At 36.9% G+C, this 22747-nt stretch overlaps 1 protein-coding gene and 1 pseudogene across 2 annotated transcripts in view; one reads left to right on the top strand and one right to left on the bottom strand.

The window, feature by feature from the left end:
- Window positions 1-3727: 3727 nt before the first annotated feature.
- The window catches only part of SI (sucrase-isomaltase), a gene marked incomplete at its 5' end in the record, with an annotated part of 91799 nt that continues 72779 nt past the window's right edge, over window positions 3728-22747 (top strand). Inside the window, 8 exons of the mRNA XM_080654252.1 lie at window positions 3728-3845; window positions 5439-5575; window positions 11057-11174; window positions 11472-11581; window positions 12487-12638; window positions 16835-17006; window positions 18651-18750; window positions 19652-19764. Of these exons, the coding sequence (XP_080510378.1) occupies window positions 3728-3845; window positions 5439-5575; window positions 11057-11174; window positions 11472-11581; window positions 12487-12638; window positions 16835-17006; window positions 18651-18750; window positions 19652-19764 (1020 nt within the window). The remainder of the gene's footprint in view (window positions 3846-5438; window positions 5576-11056; window positions 11175-11471; window positions 11582-12486; window positions 12639-16834; window positions 17007-18650; window positions 18751-19651; window positions 19765-22747) is intronic.
- On the bottom strand, window positions 13716-16545 carry LOC308242645 (nucleus accumbens-associated protein 1-like; annotated as a pseudogene). Its single transcript has 2 exons — window positions 16526-16545; window positions 13716-15121 (listed from the first exon to the last, which is right to left on the bottom strand). The product of its transcript is annotated as a nucleus accumbens-associated protein 1-like (transcript).

The following is a 22747-nucleotide window of genomic DNA, read 5'->3' on the forward strand; positions in this document are numbered from 1 at the left end:
AACAAATTTGCCCATGGTTTCTCAGGTTTATGTAATACAGCTGGAATTTTCCCAGGTTTCTCATATTGAATACTTTGCTCTTAAATTCTATACTAGTTTAAACCAGAAGTGTAATTGAAACTGTAATTTTTACTGAATGAAATGGTAAATAGTTATAAGATAATTTTGATAATTAAATTAGTGCTTTAATGAGAATAGTTAATTAAAATGTTGGTTTTAATTTTGGATTAGTTATTTACATATCTCTACTTTTGCATTATATTTTTATGAATTTGGTCAATTCTTTAATCTTAAGAAGATTCACAAGGAGACACAGGAGATAACTTTCGTTAATCATTACTTTTTATGATTTATTAGCTTTTAATAGTTAGTTCCTACAAATGTTTTTTAAATCTTAGCTTACAAATATGTTGCTACTTTCCAGTGAGAGTTTAAATCTCACAGAATGAGATAAAACAGTTATGAAGAAATATCCAAATAAAAAAAATAAAACTTTGAAAAGAGAGAAAATAGTATAAATTAATACTTTTATGTATTTATGCTAATTCATAGCTTACAGAAATCAAAGACTATTTCAGAGCATAATTATTAATTAACTTAGATTCCCAGAGAGAAATATGGACCTAAACTATTTGAGGGTTAAGGCTTTTTACAATTGCCTGTTGAACATGTTTATTAAGTAATGATAGGCTGGTTGAGAGTGCAATAAAACTTTATGAGTAGCTTGATATATACCTGAGCAGTTTTCCCTGATCATTACTTTGGCAGTATTACCCAGCTCTGGTACAAGTTAGCAAACAGAACAAGCTATGAAATAAGGTAAGTTTATGGGTAACAATTCTTTGTTATTTTCGTGTTTCCAATTAGTTATGTGTTCTCTTAGTTCATGTTAACAATCTTCCTATCTGCACTTCTTTAAAATATTAAAGATAACATATTTCCATTTGCCATTTTAAATATATAGCTTCTTGTACTAAAATAGGAGAGGAGATTTCTAGTTTTTTAAGATGTAAGAATATTTTCTTTGCCCAGCTCTTCATTATACTTTTTGTCAGATTTAAGTGAATTTATAGCAGGTGTAGTTTAATTGCTTTATAGAGAAGAAAATAAGGATCAAAATATTTTCTAATATAGAAAATACTCTAATTAAGTATGATTAAATATATTTTATCTAAAAAATATATACACAGGCTGAGTAGAATGGTACATTAATAAAACATTTGATCTTTTCTAGTAAATCTTTTAAAGATTAATCACCACATTACCATCTAATAATATATTACTCATTTTGAAAATAACATACAGAGAAAGGACATAATATCCCCAAAGTATATAATTTCCTCAAAAAATATGTTACTTAAAGTTAGTGATTAAAAATAATATCACTGTTATTACCATCTAGATTCTAGAACATATGAACAATTTTAATACTGATTGTTTATGAATATTCACTTAAGAATTTTAATTTTAGTACATTAATTTTGTTCTCATTTTCTAGATACAAGAGGGTGTGTTTCATGACGATAGGCATTTCTTTTACTTTCCTTAATAAAAAAACAGCACAATTATTTTTGGATTCTTTTTTTTATTAAGTTATTACATATGTGTCCTTATCTCCCCATTGCTTCTTGATAACAAAGTAAGATATTACTTTGAATGAGACTTAAATTATTTAAAGTTAAACATTAAATGCAACTGTGTCATTTCTCATATAACACTGAGCAATTGAGTTTCATTTTCTGAACAGCTTATATATCACCTGTAAGGTTTAGTTTCTATTTAGTTTATTTGAATGTTATCAATGTAATAAACAGCTTACATATTTGTGAATTACAAAACATTTAAATATCTATAAGTTATATCATAAAAATTGAGGTTGTACTTACTCGATGTCAGGTTCAGAACGACTTTTATGATTCTTGTTATGAAAATACAATAATCCAATAGGGAAATTAACATATTATAAATAATTGCAATAGATTTGCTCTCTGCCATGGTAAAATGGAAAAAGTATACATTCACTCTGCCTCTGTAAGCAGAAATAGACTCACTGAGAAAATGGCATATGAATTGGAACTAACCTAGCAAAGCATATATGGAAGGATTGAAGAAAGGTTAAATAGCATGCACTGCCCTGACCGGTTTGGCTCAGTGGATAGAGCATCAGCCTGCAGACTGAAGGGTCCTGGGGTTCAATTCCAGTCAAGGGCGTGTACCTTGGTTGCGGGCATATCCCCAGTAGGGGGTGTGAAAGAGGAAGCTAATCGGTGTTTCTCTCTCATCGATGTTTCTAACTCTCTATCCCTCTCCCTTCCTCTCTGTAAAAAAATCAATAAAATATATTTTAAAAAATAGCATGCACTAAGACGTATTATCCAAAAAAGATGTTGTAGTTATGGGCATCATTCTGAAAATATTTTGGAAGTAGAATCAACAGGACTTGTAGAATGATTGTCAGTGGTAGAAAGATATGGGAGAGGGAAAAGAAGCTTTAGGGTGAGACAATTTGGTATATGAATTGACATAGATATGTGCAGGAGAAGAAACTAGTGTGAGAGGCCCCCCTCAAAAAAAGTTAATTTAAAAACCATTGAGTTAAGATTTATATAAAAATTATAGAATACAGAAAAGCTATAAAAACCTGAAGGTTAGAAAAGATGAGCGATGTATAGTCAAAACAAAATTAAACAAATAAGCTTTAAAATAATTACTAAAATGAGCCCTAACCGGTTTGGCTCAGTGGATAGAGCATCAGCCTGCAGACTCAAGGGTCCCAGGTTTGATTCCAGTCAAGGGCATGTACCTTGGTTGCGGGCACATACCCAGTAGGGAGTGTGCAGGAGGCAGCTGATCGATGTTTCTCTCTCATCAATGTTTCTAACTCTCTAACCCTCTCTCTTCCTCTCTGTAAAAAATCAATAAAATATTAAAAAAAAATAAAATAAAGTAAAATAAATAAAATAAAATAAAATAATTACTAAAATGAGTTCTTCCCAATCTATATTTAGATATCTTCTGGATGCTAACTCAAATGCATAATGTTATCTTAAAATTAATATATATAGTTTTGCATGATATATTTTATTTGCTATTTACAGAACTTGAAGATTATATAGTTTGAATCTTTTTAAAGCAACAACTCACAATTATATACTGCATATATATAATATATTTTTAGTTTTCATTTTTATATTTATACTTTTTAGATATGTTATATTTGTATTTTCTCACATATTTATAATCCTTTCACAATATGGTTATAAGAAAACTATTGGAATTTGAGAGACAATAGTTATAGTAGGAACAACTACATTTTTTTTACTTTGAAATTCTTAAGTAAAATGTGCATAACAGTGTTTTTTTCATACACTGTATCCTTGTGAGAATTAAGCAACATGGTACAAATTTGAGGTTTGTTAGACTTGAAAAATGTTCAAAAATGAGAGAGCAAGGCACACCTGTTTGGAGATCCTTTTTAAAAAATTATTTCATTTTAATGTGCTACTAAATACACATCCTGAATTCACTCCTTTTACTTAAAATTGAATGTGTTGTTTACACTTTTCGATGTATATTATTTTAGATTGTAAATTTATGGAACTGTTTCCAGCTCTGCTTGTGTTGTGCTTAACTCAAAAAATGTATGTAATTTTATGATAATGATGATGGCTTTTTGTAGCTATGTATTTTATATTTTAAACAAATATTTATTTTCTTTTTTTTTTAGATGGCAAGTAAAAAATTTAGTGGTTTAGAAATCACTCTGATTGTCCTCTTTATTATAGTTACCATAATAGCTATTGCCCTAGTTGCTGTTTTAGCAACCAGGACACCTGCTGTTGAAGGTAAGTAGTGTTAAAAATAATTGCACAATATAATGAAGTTATAGGGACATTTACTCCACAATAGTTAGGCTTTCGGAAAAGTAGTTTATGAGATGGAAATGATAAAAAACAGATTTGGCTAAGATATGTAATTACTCCAACTTATTCTATCCATTATATCCTAGTTATTTCCATGAAGAGCCATCGTAATTAAGGAATCTGTGTGCTTTCACATTAATCCTCTTCCCCACAGTGGGCTGCTTGGGAAGCAGCAAAGAGGCAAAGGGATCAAGGTGTTAATGAAGGTGGAATAATTGTCTACCAGGAGACTCTTCCAATTAGTGGGAAGACCTGGCTTTATACTCTGGCTTTCAGACACTTGCAAAGGGGGGTGGAAAATTTGGGGGAGTACCCGGTTTGTTTTAGACTCTTTAAGAGAGAGAGAGAGAGAGAGAGAGAGAGAGAGAGAGAGAGAGAGAGAGAGAGAGAGGCAAGGGAAACAAGGCTTGAAATGTTTACCTCCTTTATGAATTATTCTATTCTAATTTAGCGTGGATGAATACTACTCTGGTCAACCTAATCTACTTTCTCTTCTCATCATTCTATCTTGACCAAATCAAAACTGGAATGGATGTTAAGTTATCTTCAAAGTAACTGTAGTTAGCACTTTCTACTGCTCTTAGTCTTTCGTTTTATCTTTTTCCAGTAAACCAAAAGCTCACTACATTGCGAAGCAATCATGTTAAGCTTACCCATACTTGATGGCTAGGAAGTTCTTTATTATGTAGACTAGAGGCCCAGTTCATGGAATTTATGCATGGGTAGGGTCCCTAGCGGCTGCTGGCCTCCGGCTGGGGTCTCCGTTCTCCCGGCTGCCTGCTGCCGCCGCTGGCCAGGGCCTCCCTTTGCACCTGCCTTGGCCTGGCGCCACCTGCTCACCTGCTCCACCATCCTGCCGAGGTCCCACTCTCATAGGGGTCCATCGAGGCCAGCAGCACTTCTACTGCCACCCGCTGCCAGCGCTGCATCACGGATGCCCACCATGTCCCACGCCACCTCCTGGTGGTCAGCACACATCTAATTCCTGGTCGTCTAACTCCCACCTATAGGGACAATTTGCATATTAGCCTTTTATTATATAGGATTTGGGATTTATTTTTCATTGCTATTCCCTGGTTTCTCTTTTAATTACCACCGAATATCTTCTTTCTCCTACTTTTCTTTTTATTTCTTTAATTTTTGTCTCCTTCTCTACATTACTTTCCCACCCATGTTTCTTCATCTTCTTTCTTCATCTATACAAAACAAGTTGTAAACATGGTGGGAATGTACTTTTTGTTTCCTTTTAAATCTACTTCAAGACCTTCTGTGAATATATTTTTGTTTTTCTGAAGAAACAGTCAACAGGGCTCTACAAACCTATTTTTAAATATCATCTGGATCTTTTCCTTTTGAGGACTAAGATCTGAATTTGCGGGTTCTAATTTAATGCCGAGTTTATTTTAGTTTATTATATAAAATATCCATGTATTTTCAATGTAAAGCATTCACTACTTTAAAATATGAAAAAAATGATATAATATCACATTTCATTTTATTGACCTTTTCCCCCAGCAAGTACCGGTTCTACTTCAACTCCAGCAACTACTCGTTCAACCACTGTTCATCCGGGGTCAGGAAAATGTCCAAATGAGCTATATGACCCTATCAACAAGAGAATAAACTGCATTCCAGATCAATTTCCAACAAAGGTCTATAAATAAGTTTTTAATATTTTTATGAACAGATATATTCATAAATGATATTAGGATATTACTCAATATTGGATCAATTACAATATTATTGAAGACATAGCCATTAATTAGGCTGCATTCATCTTTTTAATATAGTTCTGTATAAACAGATGAGAGATAATAGAAATAATTGAGCTTGCTTTTCTGTATCTCTATTCAATTCAAATTTAAAAGTTAACATTTTTATACTTAACAAGGTATTGTTAATTTTATAAACTTTCCTAAAATTTTATCCTCTCAAATCAACTTCTTAAAAAAAAACCACAAAAAAAACCTTTGACAATATATAACACTGAGAGAGAATATCTATTCTCAAATAGAGTATTTGTAATGGCATTGAGAAGTATCAGTGGAAAATAAAGTAAGGTTGTTTGTTTGAATATTGTTAATTTTTTATTATTTGGTAATTTGGAATAAGCTGAAATAGAGATAATTAAGGGTAACTGAATGGATTCATATAACCTTAAGTTGACTCTTCCTTGGTCTTCATAACCTGCATGAGAATAAGGTCAATGAGTGTGTGTGTGTCTTTGTGTATTCACCTTTTTCAATATCTATATATTATAATGTATTATATATGTAATATAAATATTATATATTAATCATCATAATAGTATATACCATTATACAATATATTCAAAATATCCTATCTAATAAAAGAGTAATATGCAAATTAACCATCACTCTGCTACACCCACAAGCCACACCCACAAGCCACGCCCACAAGCCAATCAGGAGTGAATATGCAAACAAACCCAACCAAGATGGCTACGGCCACAGAGCAGGAGGGAGGTTTGGGTTTCTCCGGCAATGGAGGAAGCCAAGCTTTCCGCCTGCCCTTGCCGGCCTAGGCCTCCACTCAATGCTACAACGTTTCAATGATAGAAGATACACAAACCCAAACAGAAATGGCGGCAGCCATGGAGCTGGAAAGAGCAGGAGGCTAGGGTTGCCCCCGGTGATGGAGGAAGCCAAGCTTTCCACACACCCTGGCCGGTCCAGGCCTCTGCTTAAGGCTACAAAGTTTCAATTATAGAAGATACATAAATCCCCCAAAAAACGGCTGCCATCACCGAGCAAGCAGAAGGCTTGGCTCCACTCCAGGCCACAAAGTTTCAATTGTAGAAGATAAATAAACCCCAGATACCAGGGCCTCCTCTTGGGTTGCCAGGGGGCGTGGACGGCCTGCAAACCACCACAGGCCCCTTGCCCAGGCCGCCCCACACCCCAAGGGAACCCCCACCCTGATCCGGGACACCCTTCAGGGCAAACCAGATGGCCCCCACCCGTGCACCAGGCCTCTATCCTATCTAATAAAAGAGTAATGTGCAGATTGACCATCACTCCAACACACAAGATTGCTGCCCCCATGTGGTCAAAGATCCTGCCCCCATGTGGACACAAGATGGCCACCACAAGATGGCCAGCAGGGGAGGGCCATTGGGAGGGACCAGGTCTCCAAGGGAGGGCAGTTGTGGGCAATTAGGCCAGCAGGAGAGGGCAGTTAGGAGTGACCAAGCTGGCAGAGGAGTGAAATTGGGGCAACCAGGCCTGCAGGGGAGGGCAGTTGGGGGGAACCCAGGCCTGCAGGGGAGAGCAATTGGGGGGGGATCAGGCCTGCAGGGGAGGGGAGTTAGGGGCAAACAGGCTGGCAGGGAAGCAGTTAGGCATCAATAGGGTGGGAAGGGGAGTGGTTAGGGGGTGATCAGGCTGGCAGGCAGAAGTGGTTAGGGGCAATCAGGAAGGCAGGCAGAAGAGCAGTTGAGAGCCAGCAGTCCTGGATTGTGAGAGGGATGTCCGACTGCCTGTTTAGGTGGGATTGGGCCTAAACGGGCAGTCGGACATCCCTCGAGGAGTCCTAGATTGGAGAGGGTGCCGGCAGGGCTGAGGGACACCCCCCTCCCCATGCACGAATTTTGTGCACCGGGCCTCTAGTATTATATATTTTCCTATTATATGCTTATTGCATAATATGTCTAATATATTGCATATCTCTATAATATGCAGATAGTATGCATATATATATATATATATAATCTGTTATACACACAAAATATATCTATAATATGCATATCTGAATCTCACAAACTTTTCTAATTAATTTGCCATGAGAACTTGAAAATAGGTGAGATTTTTTTTCATAAGACAACTTTAGGAATAGTGGGTTCTAGTCTTTAATAACTGAGAAAAATAGCTAAATACCAGTGTTTAATGTGACACACTGAGCAAATTGGACAGATATTCTTTTAAGCTAATATTCTTCTTAGGAAATAATTGAAGCTTAACATACAATTATTTTAGGAAAATTTTGGATTATTAGGATCTTAAAGAGAAACAACATTTAAAAGCCATTGGTTTAAGGTTTATATGCCTACTATTAGTCTTTAATGCAGTCTGTTAAACTGCTCAAGAGTGTTTTCAATGTGAAATGAATTAAACTTATGAATTCAACAATTTTTAGCTAATCTATTTTATATTTGTCATTTAAGAATAAAAGGTGAACTTCAAATGGTGTTTTAAGAAATAATGCTACCCAGAAACTATTTATTAGTCAGCTATAATAAAATACCACTGATTGGACGGCTTAAACAATAGACATTTATTTTCTCACAATTCTGGAAGCTAGAAGTCAAGAAGCCATCATGGTTGGTTTCTGGTAAGAGTTTTGCTGGTTTTTAGATAGCTGCATTATTTTGTCTTCACTTGGACCTTTCTTCTGAGGAGAAAGAGAGAGAGAGAGAGAGAGAGAGAGAGAGAGAGAGAGAGAGAGAGAGAGAGAGAAAGAGAGAGAGAGAGAGAAATAGAGAGAGAGAGACTTCTTTTTCTTAAGAGTTTACCAATCCTATCAGATGAGCCTCACTTAATGACCTCATTATTTAACTCTAATTACCACCTTAAAGTGTTTATCTCCAAAGACTGTCACATTAAAGGTTAGAGCTTTCTACATATGAAGTGTGGGGTTGGGGGGCACAATTCAGTTCATAATACAGAGTCAACCCAGTATATATGATTACATATAATTCTATATGTGTATTTATATACACATAAGATAAAAATAAGAAAATGAGTTTATTTTATATTTACCTACTAAAGTTTATGCCTATTGGTGAATATTTAATGTTTTAATTGTTTTGCTTTTTCAAATGAAGCAGAAAGAAAAGTGAAGTTAGAAGAGGAATTAAAAGTAATAGGAGAGCCCTAACCAGTTTGGCTCAGTGGATAGAGCGTCGGCCTGCGGATTCAAGGGTCCCAGGTTCAATTCCGGTCAAGGGCATGGACCTTGGTTGCAGGCACATCCCCAGTGGGGAGTGTGCAGGAGGCAGCTGATCCATGTTTCTCTCTCGTCGATGTTTCTAACTCTCTATCTCTCTCCCTTCCTCTCTGTAAAAAAATCAATAAAATATATATTTTAAAAAAAAGTAATAGGAGAAAATGCCTGAAATCCTGGAAAAAAGGCAAATGATAAACATAAATAAGAAGTATCAAAATCTATAAAAATACCCCAAATTATTAATATATTAAGAGCATGAGGTGATATACACTTTAAAATTAATATTTTGTTGTATATATGTACTGTGTGAATGATGTTGTATACAGATTTATGTTTAAGTGGAGCCTCAGGTGTGACCTCCTTTAGAAATAGATCCTTGCATATGTACTTAGTTAAATGGGGTCATACTGCATGAGGGTGGGCCCTAAATCCAGTGACTGCTGTCCTTGTAAGAGGAGGGCTGACACACAGAGGACTACAGGGAAGAAGGCCATGTGAAGGTGGGAGTAGAGATTGCAATAATGTATCTTCAAACCAAGGAATTGGAGGGTTGCCAAGAGCCACGAGAGGCTGGGAGCAGGCATGGAAGAATTATTCCCTATGGCCTCAGAGGGAGCCTGGTTCTGCTAACACCTTGCATTAGGACTTCTAGACTCCCAACTGTGAGAGAATAAATTTCTGTTGACTCAAACTACCCTTTTCATGGGTGCCACACTGCTGTTGAAAACTCATACAGTATGTTTTGAGGAACTTCACGTAACCCCATTTTACTAAATATTTTTTTATTTTAGCAAGATAGGATTAAAATTTGCTTATTTATTGTCTCTTGTTTTTAAAACTTTACACCTTTCTAAATAAGTATGTGTATGTCTAATTTTACACATTTTAAAAATATTTTCTAAATAAAGACTACCGTAAATGACAATTTTTATGCAATCATTTCTTTGTATTGCTGGGAGTATTTCTATAAGTTAGATAACTAGAGATAAAATTGCCTGATCAGCTCAGCCAGTGTGGCTCAGTAGTTGAGCAGAGACCTAGGAACCAGGTGGTCATGGTTCAATTCCCAGTCAGGGCATATGCCTGGGTTGTGGGCTCAATCCCTGGTGTGGGGCGTGCAGGAGGCAGCCAATACATGATTCTCTTTCATCATTGATATTTCTATCTCTCTCTCCCTCTCCCTTCTTCCCTGAAATAAAAATATATTTTAAAAAGTGCCTGATCAAAAGCCACACACACTTGAGAGTACATAATGTACATGTATGTATGTGTGTGCATATTTGTGGGTGTGTGCACACATATGTTTATCTGATGCCACTTTAATTTGATGTTAAAAGAAATAGGATAGAAGATTACATGTATACATCATATAGCTACTAAAAGTGGGGGTTTTTAACTTTTTTTCCAGACAAATAAATAAAAGAAAGTAAAAACCATAGGTGTTCAAGTTATGAGTGTATCCCACTATAAAATTTAAATATTAAATATAATTTAATTATACCAGTGTTAACACATAACATCAGTATGTGGCCCAACTTTTTATATAACCATATATAATTTTTCTCCTATTCCACACAATTTTTCCATATAAATAATAACATTACTGAAAACACAGTATTTTGCTTTATACATTGACTATAATGGCAGCAACTAGTTGCAACACCTGGCACATACACTAGTTTAAATAGTTGAAGTAAACTTTGAACTAACAATTAGCTGGAAATAAGTACATTACATATATTATGTAGACTTGAATTCTGGGCCATATCTTCATCTTTGTGGAATTGCTTGCCCATTGACACATTAGTATACAGTAAATATTTTAGTTCTTCTGCATTGACTGTAAGACAACAGAATGGATTGTAATGACCCAGAGGCCAGAAACCTTAGAACTTACAATCATGTGCACGGGTATGGAAATTAAACACAACTCAGGGCATCAATCTCTGATATGATGTAATCAATTCAATTGATAAAATATTTATATTTCTTTCAAATGAGAGAAAGAAAAGAATGATATGTTAACATATGTAAATAAACAAGCTTTTTTAAAAAAACATTCATTTAAACATTTTTTTTTTTGAGTGAATGAATGTTTAAGAAAACAGAGATTGACACAAGTGATAACAGTACTAACCATATAATTCCTTTTATAAATATTTTATCAGGCTACTTGTGAATTGCGAGGTTGCTGCTGGAGACCCTGGAATAATTCTGTTATACCTTGGTGTTTCTTTGTAAATAACCATGGCTATACAGCTGCAGAAATTAAAACGACAAATACTGGTGAGGATTCTTCTATCACGGTGATCCAATATCAAATATTTGAAGTGGAATAAAAAATATGTTTTAAATTTATCTTTGGAAAATATCTTAAATAGAATCAAATGGAAAGTATGTATTCAAGAATGTTCAAGATGATAATATTAAGAATTTATTTTTTATAATAGCATCTTCTATATTGAAAAAGAGATCAATATTTGTGATAAAATCAATAACATTGCAAATATAAGAAAAACATTTAATAATTATTAATCTTTATATATAAAGGCATGACTCATATCACGTTTTTGTTTCTTTAAGGACTTGAAGCCCAATTAAACAGGATCTCTTCACCCACACTATTTGGAAATGACATTAACACTCTTGTCCTCACAACTCAAAGTCAGACATCCAATCGTTTTCGGTTCAAGGTTTGGTTTTTGAGATTTCTTAAAAAAAAAAAGTTAATAATAAAACGTGTTATGAGCATACCATTCATTCTACCAAGACATTTGCTCTCTCAAGAAATATTTACTCCCTAGCAAAGGACTAATTGGACTAGTTACTAGACTTCCCTGAGCTGGCGTACTCAAATGTAACATAAATAGTTCCTCAGGCAGTATTTTTGGGGACTTTAATAATGTAGTCATTGTAAAATACCGTATCTTAAGAATAAATCCCAATAAACTGTAGTAATTTTTATTTCAACCACAAACTGTGACTAAGAATTAGTTTAAATTTTAATTTGAGAAAGGAGTTAATTGTGCTATATAAATGTGACTTAGACTCCCTAGTTCTTTTTATTGGTATCACTGGTATTTGTGATTTTAAATAAGCTAGCTTTTATGTGTGTGGTTTTTTTTTTAACAGTAGTTTACTAGTATGGTCTTTTTTATTTGAAAGTGAAAACATCATATCCCATGTATATTTTCTGTCTAGCAAAATTTTCATAGGAATTAAGGCATTTTTTAAACAAAATTTAAAATCATTATGGGATTTCTAAGGGGTAAATAATGAAAAGCAACAAGGATAATTAAATTCACAAAAACCTAGTATTCAAAAATCAATATTTTGTAATACTATTATTAGTTTTTTATATCAGTCAATAAGTATCTTTATTTTATGCACAGTACTCTTAACAACTTATACAATTTATTTTGTGCACAGCTATTCAACAATGTTAAAATTAAGTTTATGGCTAGATTAATAACTCATTTATAAAATTATTAAGTGTATTAATTTCCATTTGGAATTTGCATTTAATATTTAATTCAGAACTGGAAAGTTAAATAAAAGTTTTGAATAAGATAATGCTAACTTGTTTAAATCTTTGTAGATCACTGATCCAAATAATAGAAGATATGAAGTTCCTCATCAGTTTGTAAAAGAATTTACTGGAACTGCAGCTTCTGATACATTGTATGATGTGAGCGTTACAGAAAATCCATTCAGCATCAAAGTTATTAGAAAAAGCAACAATAATATTTTGTAAGTAATTGGAATTATCTTTTTTTTTGAGAGTTTCCACTGCTCTTTTTTTTAAATAAATCTTTATTGTTCAGATTATTACAGTTGTTCCTCTTTTTCCCCCTCATAGCTCCCCTCCACCCAATTCCCACCTCACCCTCTGCCCTTACCACCCCCTCCCCCGCCACTGTCCTCATCCATAGGTGTACAATTTTTGTCCAGTCTCTTCCTGCATCCCCTCACCCCTTTCCCCTGAGAACTGACAATCCACTCTTTTTCTATGCCCTTAATTCTATTATATTCACCAGTTTATTTTGTTCATTAGATTTTTTATTCACTTGATTTTTAGATTTACTTGTTGATAGATATGTATTTGTTGTTCATAATTTTTATCTTCATCTTTTTCTTCTTCCTCTTCTTAAAGAATACCTTTCAGCACTTCATGTAATACTGGTTTGGCAGTGATGAACTCCTTTAGCTTTTTCTTATCTGTGAAGCTCTTTATCTGACCTTCAATTCTGAATGACAGCTTTGCTGGGTAGAATAATCTTGGTTGTAGGTTCTTGCTATTCATCACTTTGAATATTTCTTGCCACTCCCTTCTGGTCTGCATAGTTTCTGTTGAGAAATCAGCTGACAATCTGATTGGAGACAGGAAGGCTCCTTTGGAAACGTGGAAGCACTGGGAGGTGGTGGCAGGAGGGGTCCTTAGCACCTGGGGCCCCTGCAAGTCCCATGGGGCTGCAGCGAAGGGTGGACTGCCCCTCCCCTGCCTGGCCTGGCTGAGTGGAATGGGAAAACAATTGCTAGGGGTTAGAAGAGGGGGGAGCGAGTACTCGCTGACTGTGCACGAGTGTGTGTGTGTGTGTGTGTGTGAGAGAGAGAGAGAGAGAGAGAGAGAGAGAGAGAGAGAGAGAGAGAAGGCCACGCAGAGCTCGCACCACTGCCACCCTCTCCCAGCCCACTCGGATTGGGGTCAGGGGTGGGACGGGAGGCCAAAGCATGCAGCACACTCTGCGGGTCCTGGGTAGGGACAGACCGTAGCTCCTGACCAGGATGGTAGGTGGGTGGGTGCCGGGAGGGGGGAGTGTGACGGCCTCACGGAGGGCTTGGTGGGGGTTCCTGGAGGGCCTCAGCCGAGGGCCCAGCCTCGCCATCATGGCTGGCTGTTTCAGAGCTGTGCTTGCTCCACGCCCATCATGCCCGACTCCAGCTTGCCCGTGTCACTGATGAAGGTGGTGTAGGGTCACCCTCAGGCGGCTTCCCCTGGGGCATCCAGCTCTTGTCAGCCGCAATGGCATTCGTTTCGCTCTCCTTGAAGTCCGAGCAAAGTTCTGGCAGTCGTACTTGACAGCATGGAGGACGCGACCGTCCAGCGGTTTGCGTCTGGGGTCATCGGTGGAAGAGCGGGTGCCAGGGCCTCAGCGGTTGGCCAGGGCGTTCCGGTCAGAGAAGGAGGCCAGGAGGCGCCGCAGCGGGACCTCCTGCCGGGTGCCTGCCCTGGCCTGGGGTTCATGAGCTGTGCCCTTGCGATGTACACGTTGGTGCCTGTCACCAGCTCTCGCTTCTCAGAGGGGTCGCCCTCATCCCAGAGCTCGGGGTGGCAGCGGTCACCGATCTGGTTGATGAGCTCAGCTGGGGAGACGCCACGTCTTGCCGCACCGGGATGCGATTCCGGGACTCAGGGGTCACCTGCTCAGGGAGGGCCTCCACCTTCTCGGCACTTGGGCCGACGTTCATCATGCTGTACATGGTGTAGGTGTTGCAGATCTGCCGGTATTGCTCGCCTGTGCCCTCCGCGCCTGCATCCTCCTCCTCGTCCTCCTCATTGCGACAGGAGCCTGGGCTGTCGCTAGTAGAGGCGCTCGAGGTACCAGGGCTGGTCCGCTCAGACATGCCGGGCCGCTCACCACGGCCCCTGCCGCCGCCCACCCGGCCTCCTTCTGGCTGCTGTCCCACAGCCGCTTAGCCACAGGCGAGCACCGCATGGAGTCCCACTCCTGCTGCTCTGTCTTGACACGGGGCACCAGGGGCAACGGGGCGCTGCAGGCCGTCCAGCTCGATGTCTGAGCCCCAGGGCTCTGAGCCTCCTCGGCATGCAGGCCCTGGGAGTCGCAGCTGGGAGAGCTCGCCTTGAGGAAGAATTCAGGGCCCTTCTCCATGATGTCCTGGACCTGCAGGAAGCCAGCCGTGTACATGAGCAAGAACTGGTCCTCCATATTCATGCTCAGCCGGCCCCTGTGGCAGAAGCTGAGGATTTGTTGGAAGGACTGGGTATGCACAGCCGCCTGCAGCTCTACCACAGCGCTCTGGCTGCTGTTGAACAGATCCAGGAAGTAGGAGCTGCTAGCAGTCAGTACGCCCGGTGGGCCTTGAAGGCATGGCCTTTGACCATCACTGACACATCACAGTACAGGCCCTGAAGCCGCTGCTCATTCAGGCACTCCAGAATGCTGTTGCCGAAGTTCGGGATCTCCATCTGCAGGGTCTGGCCATGGTGGTAGCTGCCGTGAAAGGGGGGGGGGGGGTGAGGGGGGCATTTATTGTGGGCCAGGCTGCCCCAGCCAAGACTTGATTGTTGTTGATATCACAGGGGGGGAATTGACCTCCAGACCAATTGGCTGTGAGAATCAGCTGTGTCTATGCTGGGAGAACTTCTGTGCTGGAGACACCCTTATGGGGCAAGACTTGCTTCAGTGGGGCTTTGGTGTTCACTGAGTCTGCCCCCTGAGTGTGTCCCTTATGGATCTGAGGAGTTATAATCTGGATGGTCCCACTCTGATCCCTGGGTACACTGGCTCTTGGATTTCCAAGTAGGTGCTAATTTAGCCTCTGCCTGAGGCCACCCAGCAGGAGCTACGGAGAGATCTACATATTCCTCCTCTTTGTTTGGGGTTTGGAGCTGCCCAGATGAGGCCCAGCTGTGCACTTTACTTCCGCAGCTCCTCTGAGTCTCAGTGTGCTTTTCTCTTTCCTTCTGGTTGTAGAATTTCCACTCAGCCAGCATTTCTGTGGTTCTGGATGATGTCAGTTTTGTCTTTTAGTTGTCGTTTTGAAGTGGTTGTGCGAGGCAGCAATTTCAGGTGTTTACCTATGCCGCCATCTTGGTTTCTCCTCCACTGCTCTCCTGGAATTATCTTATTTTACTTTTATGCATGGTTAAATAACTATTCAATTTTATCCTATTTTAGAAATAGGAAAATCTTAATTTTAAATCATTTTCAGAAAGAATAGCTTTCCTTCCAAAAGGGGGTGGTGTACATCTTTGTAAAGACATATTTATACAGGGATTTTATTTTCTGCGGATGAAAATTACCAGGACAGGCCAACCAAAGTTGAAGGTAGAGAGCATCAATGATACGTGTTAGCTTTGCCTATATTTTCACATACCTAGAACCCCTATCATGTCATTTTCCTATTATTTATCTTAAGTCTGTTGTCAATTTATAGGATCAACAAACTACTATTCAGAGAGACACTAATTTTTATGGTAATGTTAAAGGTCTTTTCTTATTTATAGATATTAAATTTAATATAGCATTGAATGCCTTCATTATGAATGCAGTGTGAGGAATATTTGAGAAGGAATTTAGTAATTTTTCAGATAAATTCTTTTGCATCTCTAAGAAAGGTTAATTAAGCAGTCAGGATCATGTCTCTACAATTGCCTCTCTCAAATATATTTTTATAATTTGCAATTACCTTTATGTTAAATCACAAAAATATTACATGTTATTTTGTATCTCATAGTATACATTTGATATGCATAAAATATACAACCTTTTTTCTTTTTCAAAAAAATGATTTTGAACTCAATTTTAGCATATGTGTTAGAGGAGGGAAGCCTGCCTCTGGAACCAGGCAGAACTGGATTTCAAATCTGGCTCTGCTGCCTACGAGGTTGTCACCTTAGAAAACAGGAATTCATTTTCCTAATTCTGTCATTTGTGAAATGGGATTGATAAAGGTAGTTGTGCTTTTGATTGTGATTAAAGGAGAGAATGCATGTGAAGGAATATATTGGTGATGATAAATCAAATTATGTTGATGGAATTAACAAGTTCTGCTTATGGTATAATTGATGTGTTCTTAAGAAGTGACCACGGCTAACAAGTGACATTTTAAAATGAAACATTCTGAAAAATAACATAGACCTATATCTAGTAGAGTATTTTTTAATATTTCTAGATCATTTATTTCCTTCTTTCATGGTACAGGTTTGACACCAGCATTGGTCCCTTGGTATATTCTGACCAGTATCTACAGATCTCAACCAGGCTTCCCAGTGAATATATTTATGGTTTTGGGGAACATATTCATAAGAGATTTCGTCATGATTTGTATTGGAAAACATGGCCAATTTTTACCCGGGATCAACTTCCTGGTGATGTAAGGAACTATCTTTCTTATTTTAAATAAAATCACTATATTCAAGCAGATAGTACTTTAAGCCTATTTGAAATCCTCCAGTGTTACATAACCCAGAAGTTTATTTATTGTAAGGGCAAGAATTGATAACAAAGTCCTAAATTATATCAATAAGTGATCAACAGATTTTATGCATGTTTAAATATGAATTTCCAGTTTATGAATGCTTTCTTTTGATTTTTATATTTTATCTTTTTTTTTCGGTCACTCTTGTACTTAAACTATCATTGTATTAAAATAATTCCAAACTCTTAGAATGTTATACATGGTTTGTGTGATGTAATGTCTGCCTATCTATTGGAGATCATATTTGGCATTTATGCCTACTTCTTTTTCTTTCATAACATATTATAACCTTCTATAAGTTCACATATTTGCACAAGGAGTTGGTTCTCTTTTTAAATACTGAAACCTGAAGTTCTTTATCATGTATTCAATGTCATTGAGGACTCATTTAAAGTTTCACCTCATAGCAATTTCTCCCAAACTCTTTTATGCAGAATTAATATTTACTTTCTAACCCTTTATTCATATTTTAATATAACAATCATCACAGTGTATTATTTATGCATATACTAGTATGTGTCTATACTTGCAGAATATGGGATTCTTCAGGACAAAGACCACATCATTTTAATTTTTTTTTTTTACTAATTCATGATTGTTTTGAGTCAAATTATAGCAACTTTAAAAAAATGTTTTTATTCATTTTTTAAAGAGAGAGGAAGGGGGAGGGAGAGATAGTAACATCAATGATGAGAGAAACATTATTGATTGACTGTCTCCTGCACGCCCCTACAGGGGATCAAGCCCACAACCTAAAGATGTGCCCCAACAGGGAATCGAACTGTGACCTCCTGGTTCATAGATCGATGCTCAACCCCTTGGCCACACCAGCCAGGCAAAATTTAGCAACTCTTTAAATGCCAATGCTAACTATTTTATTCCTAAAAAATGAATAAGTAAATTTGTTTTAAAAAAAAAAACCTCACTGGGTACAGGATGACTAACAAATTCTACCAATCCTAGTTTACAGTATCATATCTATAATAAACACCAGGCTGATGACCTCATAGCTATTTTAAATGCATTCTTTCATTTGAACCTCCATATCTAATCAGTCAAGAACTCATTTCTTTCACCTCATAGGTGTATTTCTGATTTGCCTCCTACATTTCATCTACTCATCAGCTCTCAATAAATGTACTGCCAAAGTTCTATGAGAGTGGACATAATTTGGCAATTCTCTGCAGTGCCTTGGGTATACATGAACATAATGGTTAAACATGTCAATACCCTATCATGAGTAGCTTATTAAAACTCATTTAATCATAATAAAACATAAAAGAAAGTTAAATAATTTCTTACTAGTACATTGTATATATGATATTATATATTTTATCTTAATATGTTAATAATTAAAATCATTTTGATGTTTTAGGGCTGCAGAGTTTCACATGGCACATACACTGTAGGAAAAATTAGTGTAGAGCTAAGAGGGATAAATAACAGAAACAAAGTGGAATTTGTAAAAGCCATTTTAAATATATTAACTTTTTGTGTTAAATGGACTTAAAATTTAATTTTCAACATTTTGTCTTATAGAATAATAATAATTTATATGGCCATCAAACATTCTTCATGTGCATTGAAGATACTTCTGGGAAGTCATTTGGTGTTTTCTTAATGAACAGCAATGCGATGGGTAAGAGTAATATATCTGATGATATATTTAAATGAGATTTAACTTGAAATATTTTAACTACTCTCCTTATTCCAATAATATATTTTAAGTGAGAGTAAACTCTATTGTTTGTGGTGTAGTATGTGAAATTATAAGTAGGTTTTGTAGTTAATGAGACATTGAATTTTTGCATGCCAGTAGTCTATTTGGAAAAAATATGTTACATCGTGATAGTTAGGATTTTTCCTTTCCCTTCAGAACAACATTGAAACACACCCATGAAAATGAATATTCCCATTCCCATAGCCTTGTTTGTTAAGATAACTTAGCATACCACTACAAATAAAAAAGAGAAAGGTCAATGTGGGGAAAGAAAGAAGAAATAGTATTTTATTAGTTTATCATAATTCAAGTAATGTAAAATCTTTTGTTTTTTTATGTTATGAGTGCAATACCTATATTTAACAGATAAACTGATGATAATAAAAAGCCACATAATTAATAATTTAGCAAGAACAGTAATATTAGATGGTTATCCAGGCAATTATTGTTTTACATATAGAACCATCAAATTTTACTTGTTTTTCTTAGAAATAACTACTTGAAATGCAATTTAAGAAAGAAATCTTTTTGTTGTAAAAGGACTGGTTTTCTATTCCCTGCTATGCAATTTCTATGGGAGCTTTTGCCAGTATCTTTACAAGAAAACATCTGGGATATCCTACCATAAACCTCATACATGGTAGCATTTTACTTTTTCCATGTATTTTTCCTATCTTCAATATCTTATTTCCTCATAATTATTTAAAAACAGCTTAAATTATGTGTTTAATAGAAAACACTTTGAATAGATACTGTAATTATTTTATCACTCTTAACCTTTTTACTATTTACATATGCTTTATCAAATTTTATGTTGTAGAGATTTTCATCCAGCCTACTCCTATCATAACTTACAGAGTTATTGGTGGCATTCTGGACTTTTACATCTTTCTAGGTGATACACCAGAACAAGTAGTCCAACAGTATCAAGAGGTATGTTTCAAGTTTATATTATAAAATATTTTTAAATATATTTATTTTCATCTAACTTGCCTACATATTTAAATCACTTTATTTAAGATATCTGGAGACTGATAGCTAACTATATGTTTAAATCTTACCATTTCTCAGTTATGAGTAGGTGGGTTTTGTTTTTGGTTTTGTTTTCTGTACTGTGAAACCTATGTATATTTAAATGTCTATCTATCTGATATATAATTTTGTATTACTTTATAGGCATTTGAGTTCAGGAGTTGAATTTCATTATGAGGAAGTATCTCCAAGCCTCAGAATAGGCAATGAATATATAGGTTTACAACTCTATGATAAAAATTCTAGAGGCAACCGAATTATGAGGAAGGCTAGTAGGTAAACTCTCAGAAAACTGGCTATGACGCTCAGGTTTATTTAAAAGGGCAGATTTTGAAACACACTCTGAAGTCTTATGTTTTATGGTTACCGCTAAACAACTCTCACTCACCTATTAAATAATGTCCTGTTGTAACTGAGTCCAAAATGGGCCTAGGGAGGTGAGAAATCAGGGCATTACATAAGCCTGATTTTGAGTTTCTTCCTTATAATTGTTCTCCTGTGGCATATATACTTTCTGGTGTTATCATAGAAAAACAAATCATTTTTATTGGTATCAGATGTATGGAACATGCTTATTTTTAAAGTCTTGTTATATTGAGCCCTGGCCAAGTAGTTCAGTTGGTTAGAATGTTGTCCTGATACACCAAGATTGTGAGTTTGATTTCTGGTCAGGCACATACAAGAATCAACCAGTGAATGTATCAACAAATGAAACAACAAATCTCTCTCTCTCTCTCTCTCTCTCTCTCTCTCTCTCTCTCTCCCATCCAATCTCTGTCTAAAATAAATCAATCAATAAAATAAAATCTTGATTTATTAATTATATTTTGACATAATTGCAATTCCCCTTTCCTAAAATAATCTCAAATTAGAAATTATTGCTATAAAAAACTGTCTTTAATAGTATCCAAAAACCAAAAATGAGAGTAGCTAGTATTATACATAATTGAATAATTAAAATGTCCAACAATTCCCAAATAGCTGTTTATAAGAGTGAATTTCAGAAAAGAACACAAAGTTATAGTCTCTATTATATGAAATCATAATTACAGTAGACTGGCCTGTATACAGACTTTGTGTATGGTTAGCACAGCATCAAAACAAGGGACAGCACATTTGTTAAAGGAATTTGGCATTTTGTTTTTGAAATATTGGTTGGGATAGTTGTCTGTTATGTGTTGAGTAAAGCAGTAGTTGAGACTGAGTCATGCTTGACATGTGAATGCAGGGTACATATAGCAGTGCACTTACTTACATTGTTTTATGGGTTGAGTTGCAAAGGCTTGAATGTAAGCACTACCACAAAATACTGGTATAAAATACAGCACTACTAATCATGGCTGCATTTAAATGAGGCTTAAATTATGTGGAGAGTAGACAAAAGAAATTTTGTTTCTTGTTTGAAGGAAAACTAACTGTTCTCTTTGTACAAGCTGACCAATTAGTGGGATCAATATGTTAAAATTTAAAACATAATTTACTTGACTATCCAGATAGTTTGATTTTTTTTAAAGAAAATGTGTACATATGAAATGAATAATATCTAACTAATGTAATATATAATAAATATTTTATATACTTTTATGAAATATAAATTATGCCATATATGTAACACACACACACACACACACACACAAAGACATTTCAATCACATGTTCAAATCTTTAAAGAAATTTTGTGGAACATTAAGATGAATAGAGTTTAAAAAACTGAGTTTCTGAGAGTTTTATTTGATTAGCTACAGGCCCAGTGCATGGATTCATGCACTGGTAGAGTCCCTCAGCCTGGCCTGCACCCTCTCGCAATCTGGGACCCCTCAGGGGATGTTGGCTGGCCTGCAGGGATCGGGCCGAAACTGGCAGTCTGACATCCCCCGAGGGATGTAGTAGTAGTGTGTGAAGCAACAGGAAGCCAGGGAGGAGTCGAGCCAGGCTGGGTGCCACACTGCTCCCACTCATCCCAGCCCCACTGCACCTGCCACTGCCACGGCTCAGTAGTGCTGCCGCAGAAGCAGGAAAGGCTCGTGCCACCACAGCGTCACTTGCCAGCTGTGAACCTGGTGTCTGGAGCCCCTTGGTCAGCTGAGTGGCACTCCCGCTATGGGAGCACACTCACCACCATGGGGAAGCTCCTGCATTGAGTGTCTGCCCCCTGGTGGTCAGGGTGCATCATAGCAACTGGTCATTCAGTTCGCTTAGGCTTTTATATATATAGACTATAGGCCCGGTGCACAAAATTCCTGCATGGGGGGGGGGGTGTCCCTCAACCCAGCCTGCACCCTCTTGCAATCCAGGACCACTGGCTCCTAACTGCTCGCCTGCCTGCCTGATTGCCCCTAACTGCCTCTGCCTGCCTGCCTCATTGTCTCTAACCATGCGCCTGCCTGCCTGATCACTCCTAACTGCTAGCCTACCTGCCTGATTGCTCCTAACTGCCTCTACCTTGGCCCCTGCCCCCGTAGCTTCGTCTAGAAGGACGTCCAGAATGACGTCTGGAAGGTCGTTTGGCTATCTGGCCTATTAGAATATTATTCTTTTATTATTATAGATTATTATAAAAATAAATTTAATTCTTGATTGAATTCAATAGCCCAATTTTAGTATTTAAAAATTTTACATAGTAGTATTTAGACATGTATAAAGGATAAATCATGGAATATATATGCATATATGTACATATGTACACATGTACATATGTATATTTGTATATATGTATACACACATACACATGCAAACCAAAACCAAAGAATATTCATCATTTCAGATAAGATTGTCTTAATATAACCTAATAGTCTTATTGAAAAAGAAATAATATGAGTTACACCCATATTTTCACCTGCAAAATCATGTTCTCTGTTATTGTGATTAAGACACTGGTAGTCTGT

Source organism: Plecotus auritus (assembly GCF_963455305.1).
Source record: "Plecotus auritus genome assembly, chromosome: 2".
Classification (NCBI taxonomy): domain Eukaryota; kingdom Metazoa; phylum Chordata; class Mammalia; order Chiroptera; family Vespertilionidae; genus Plecotus; species Plecotus auritus.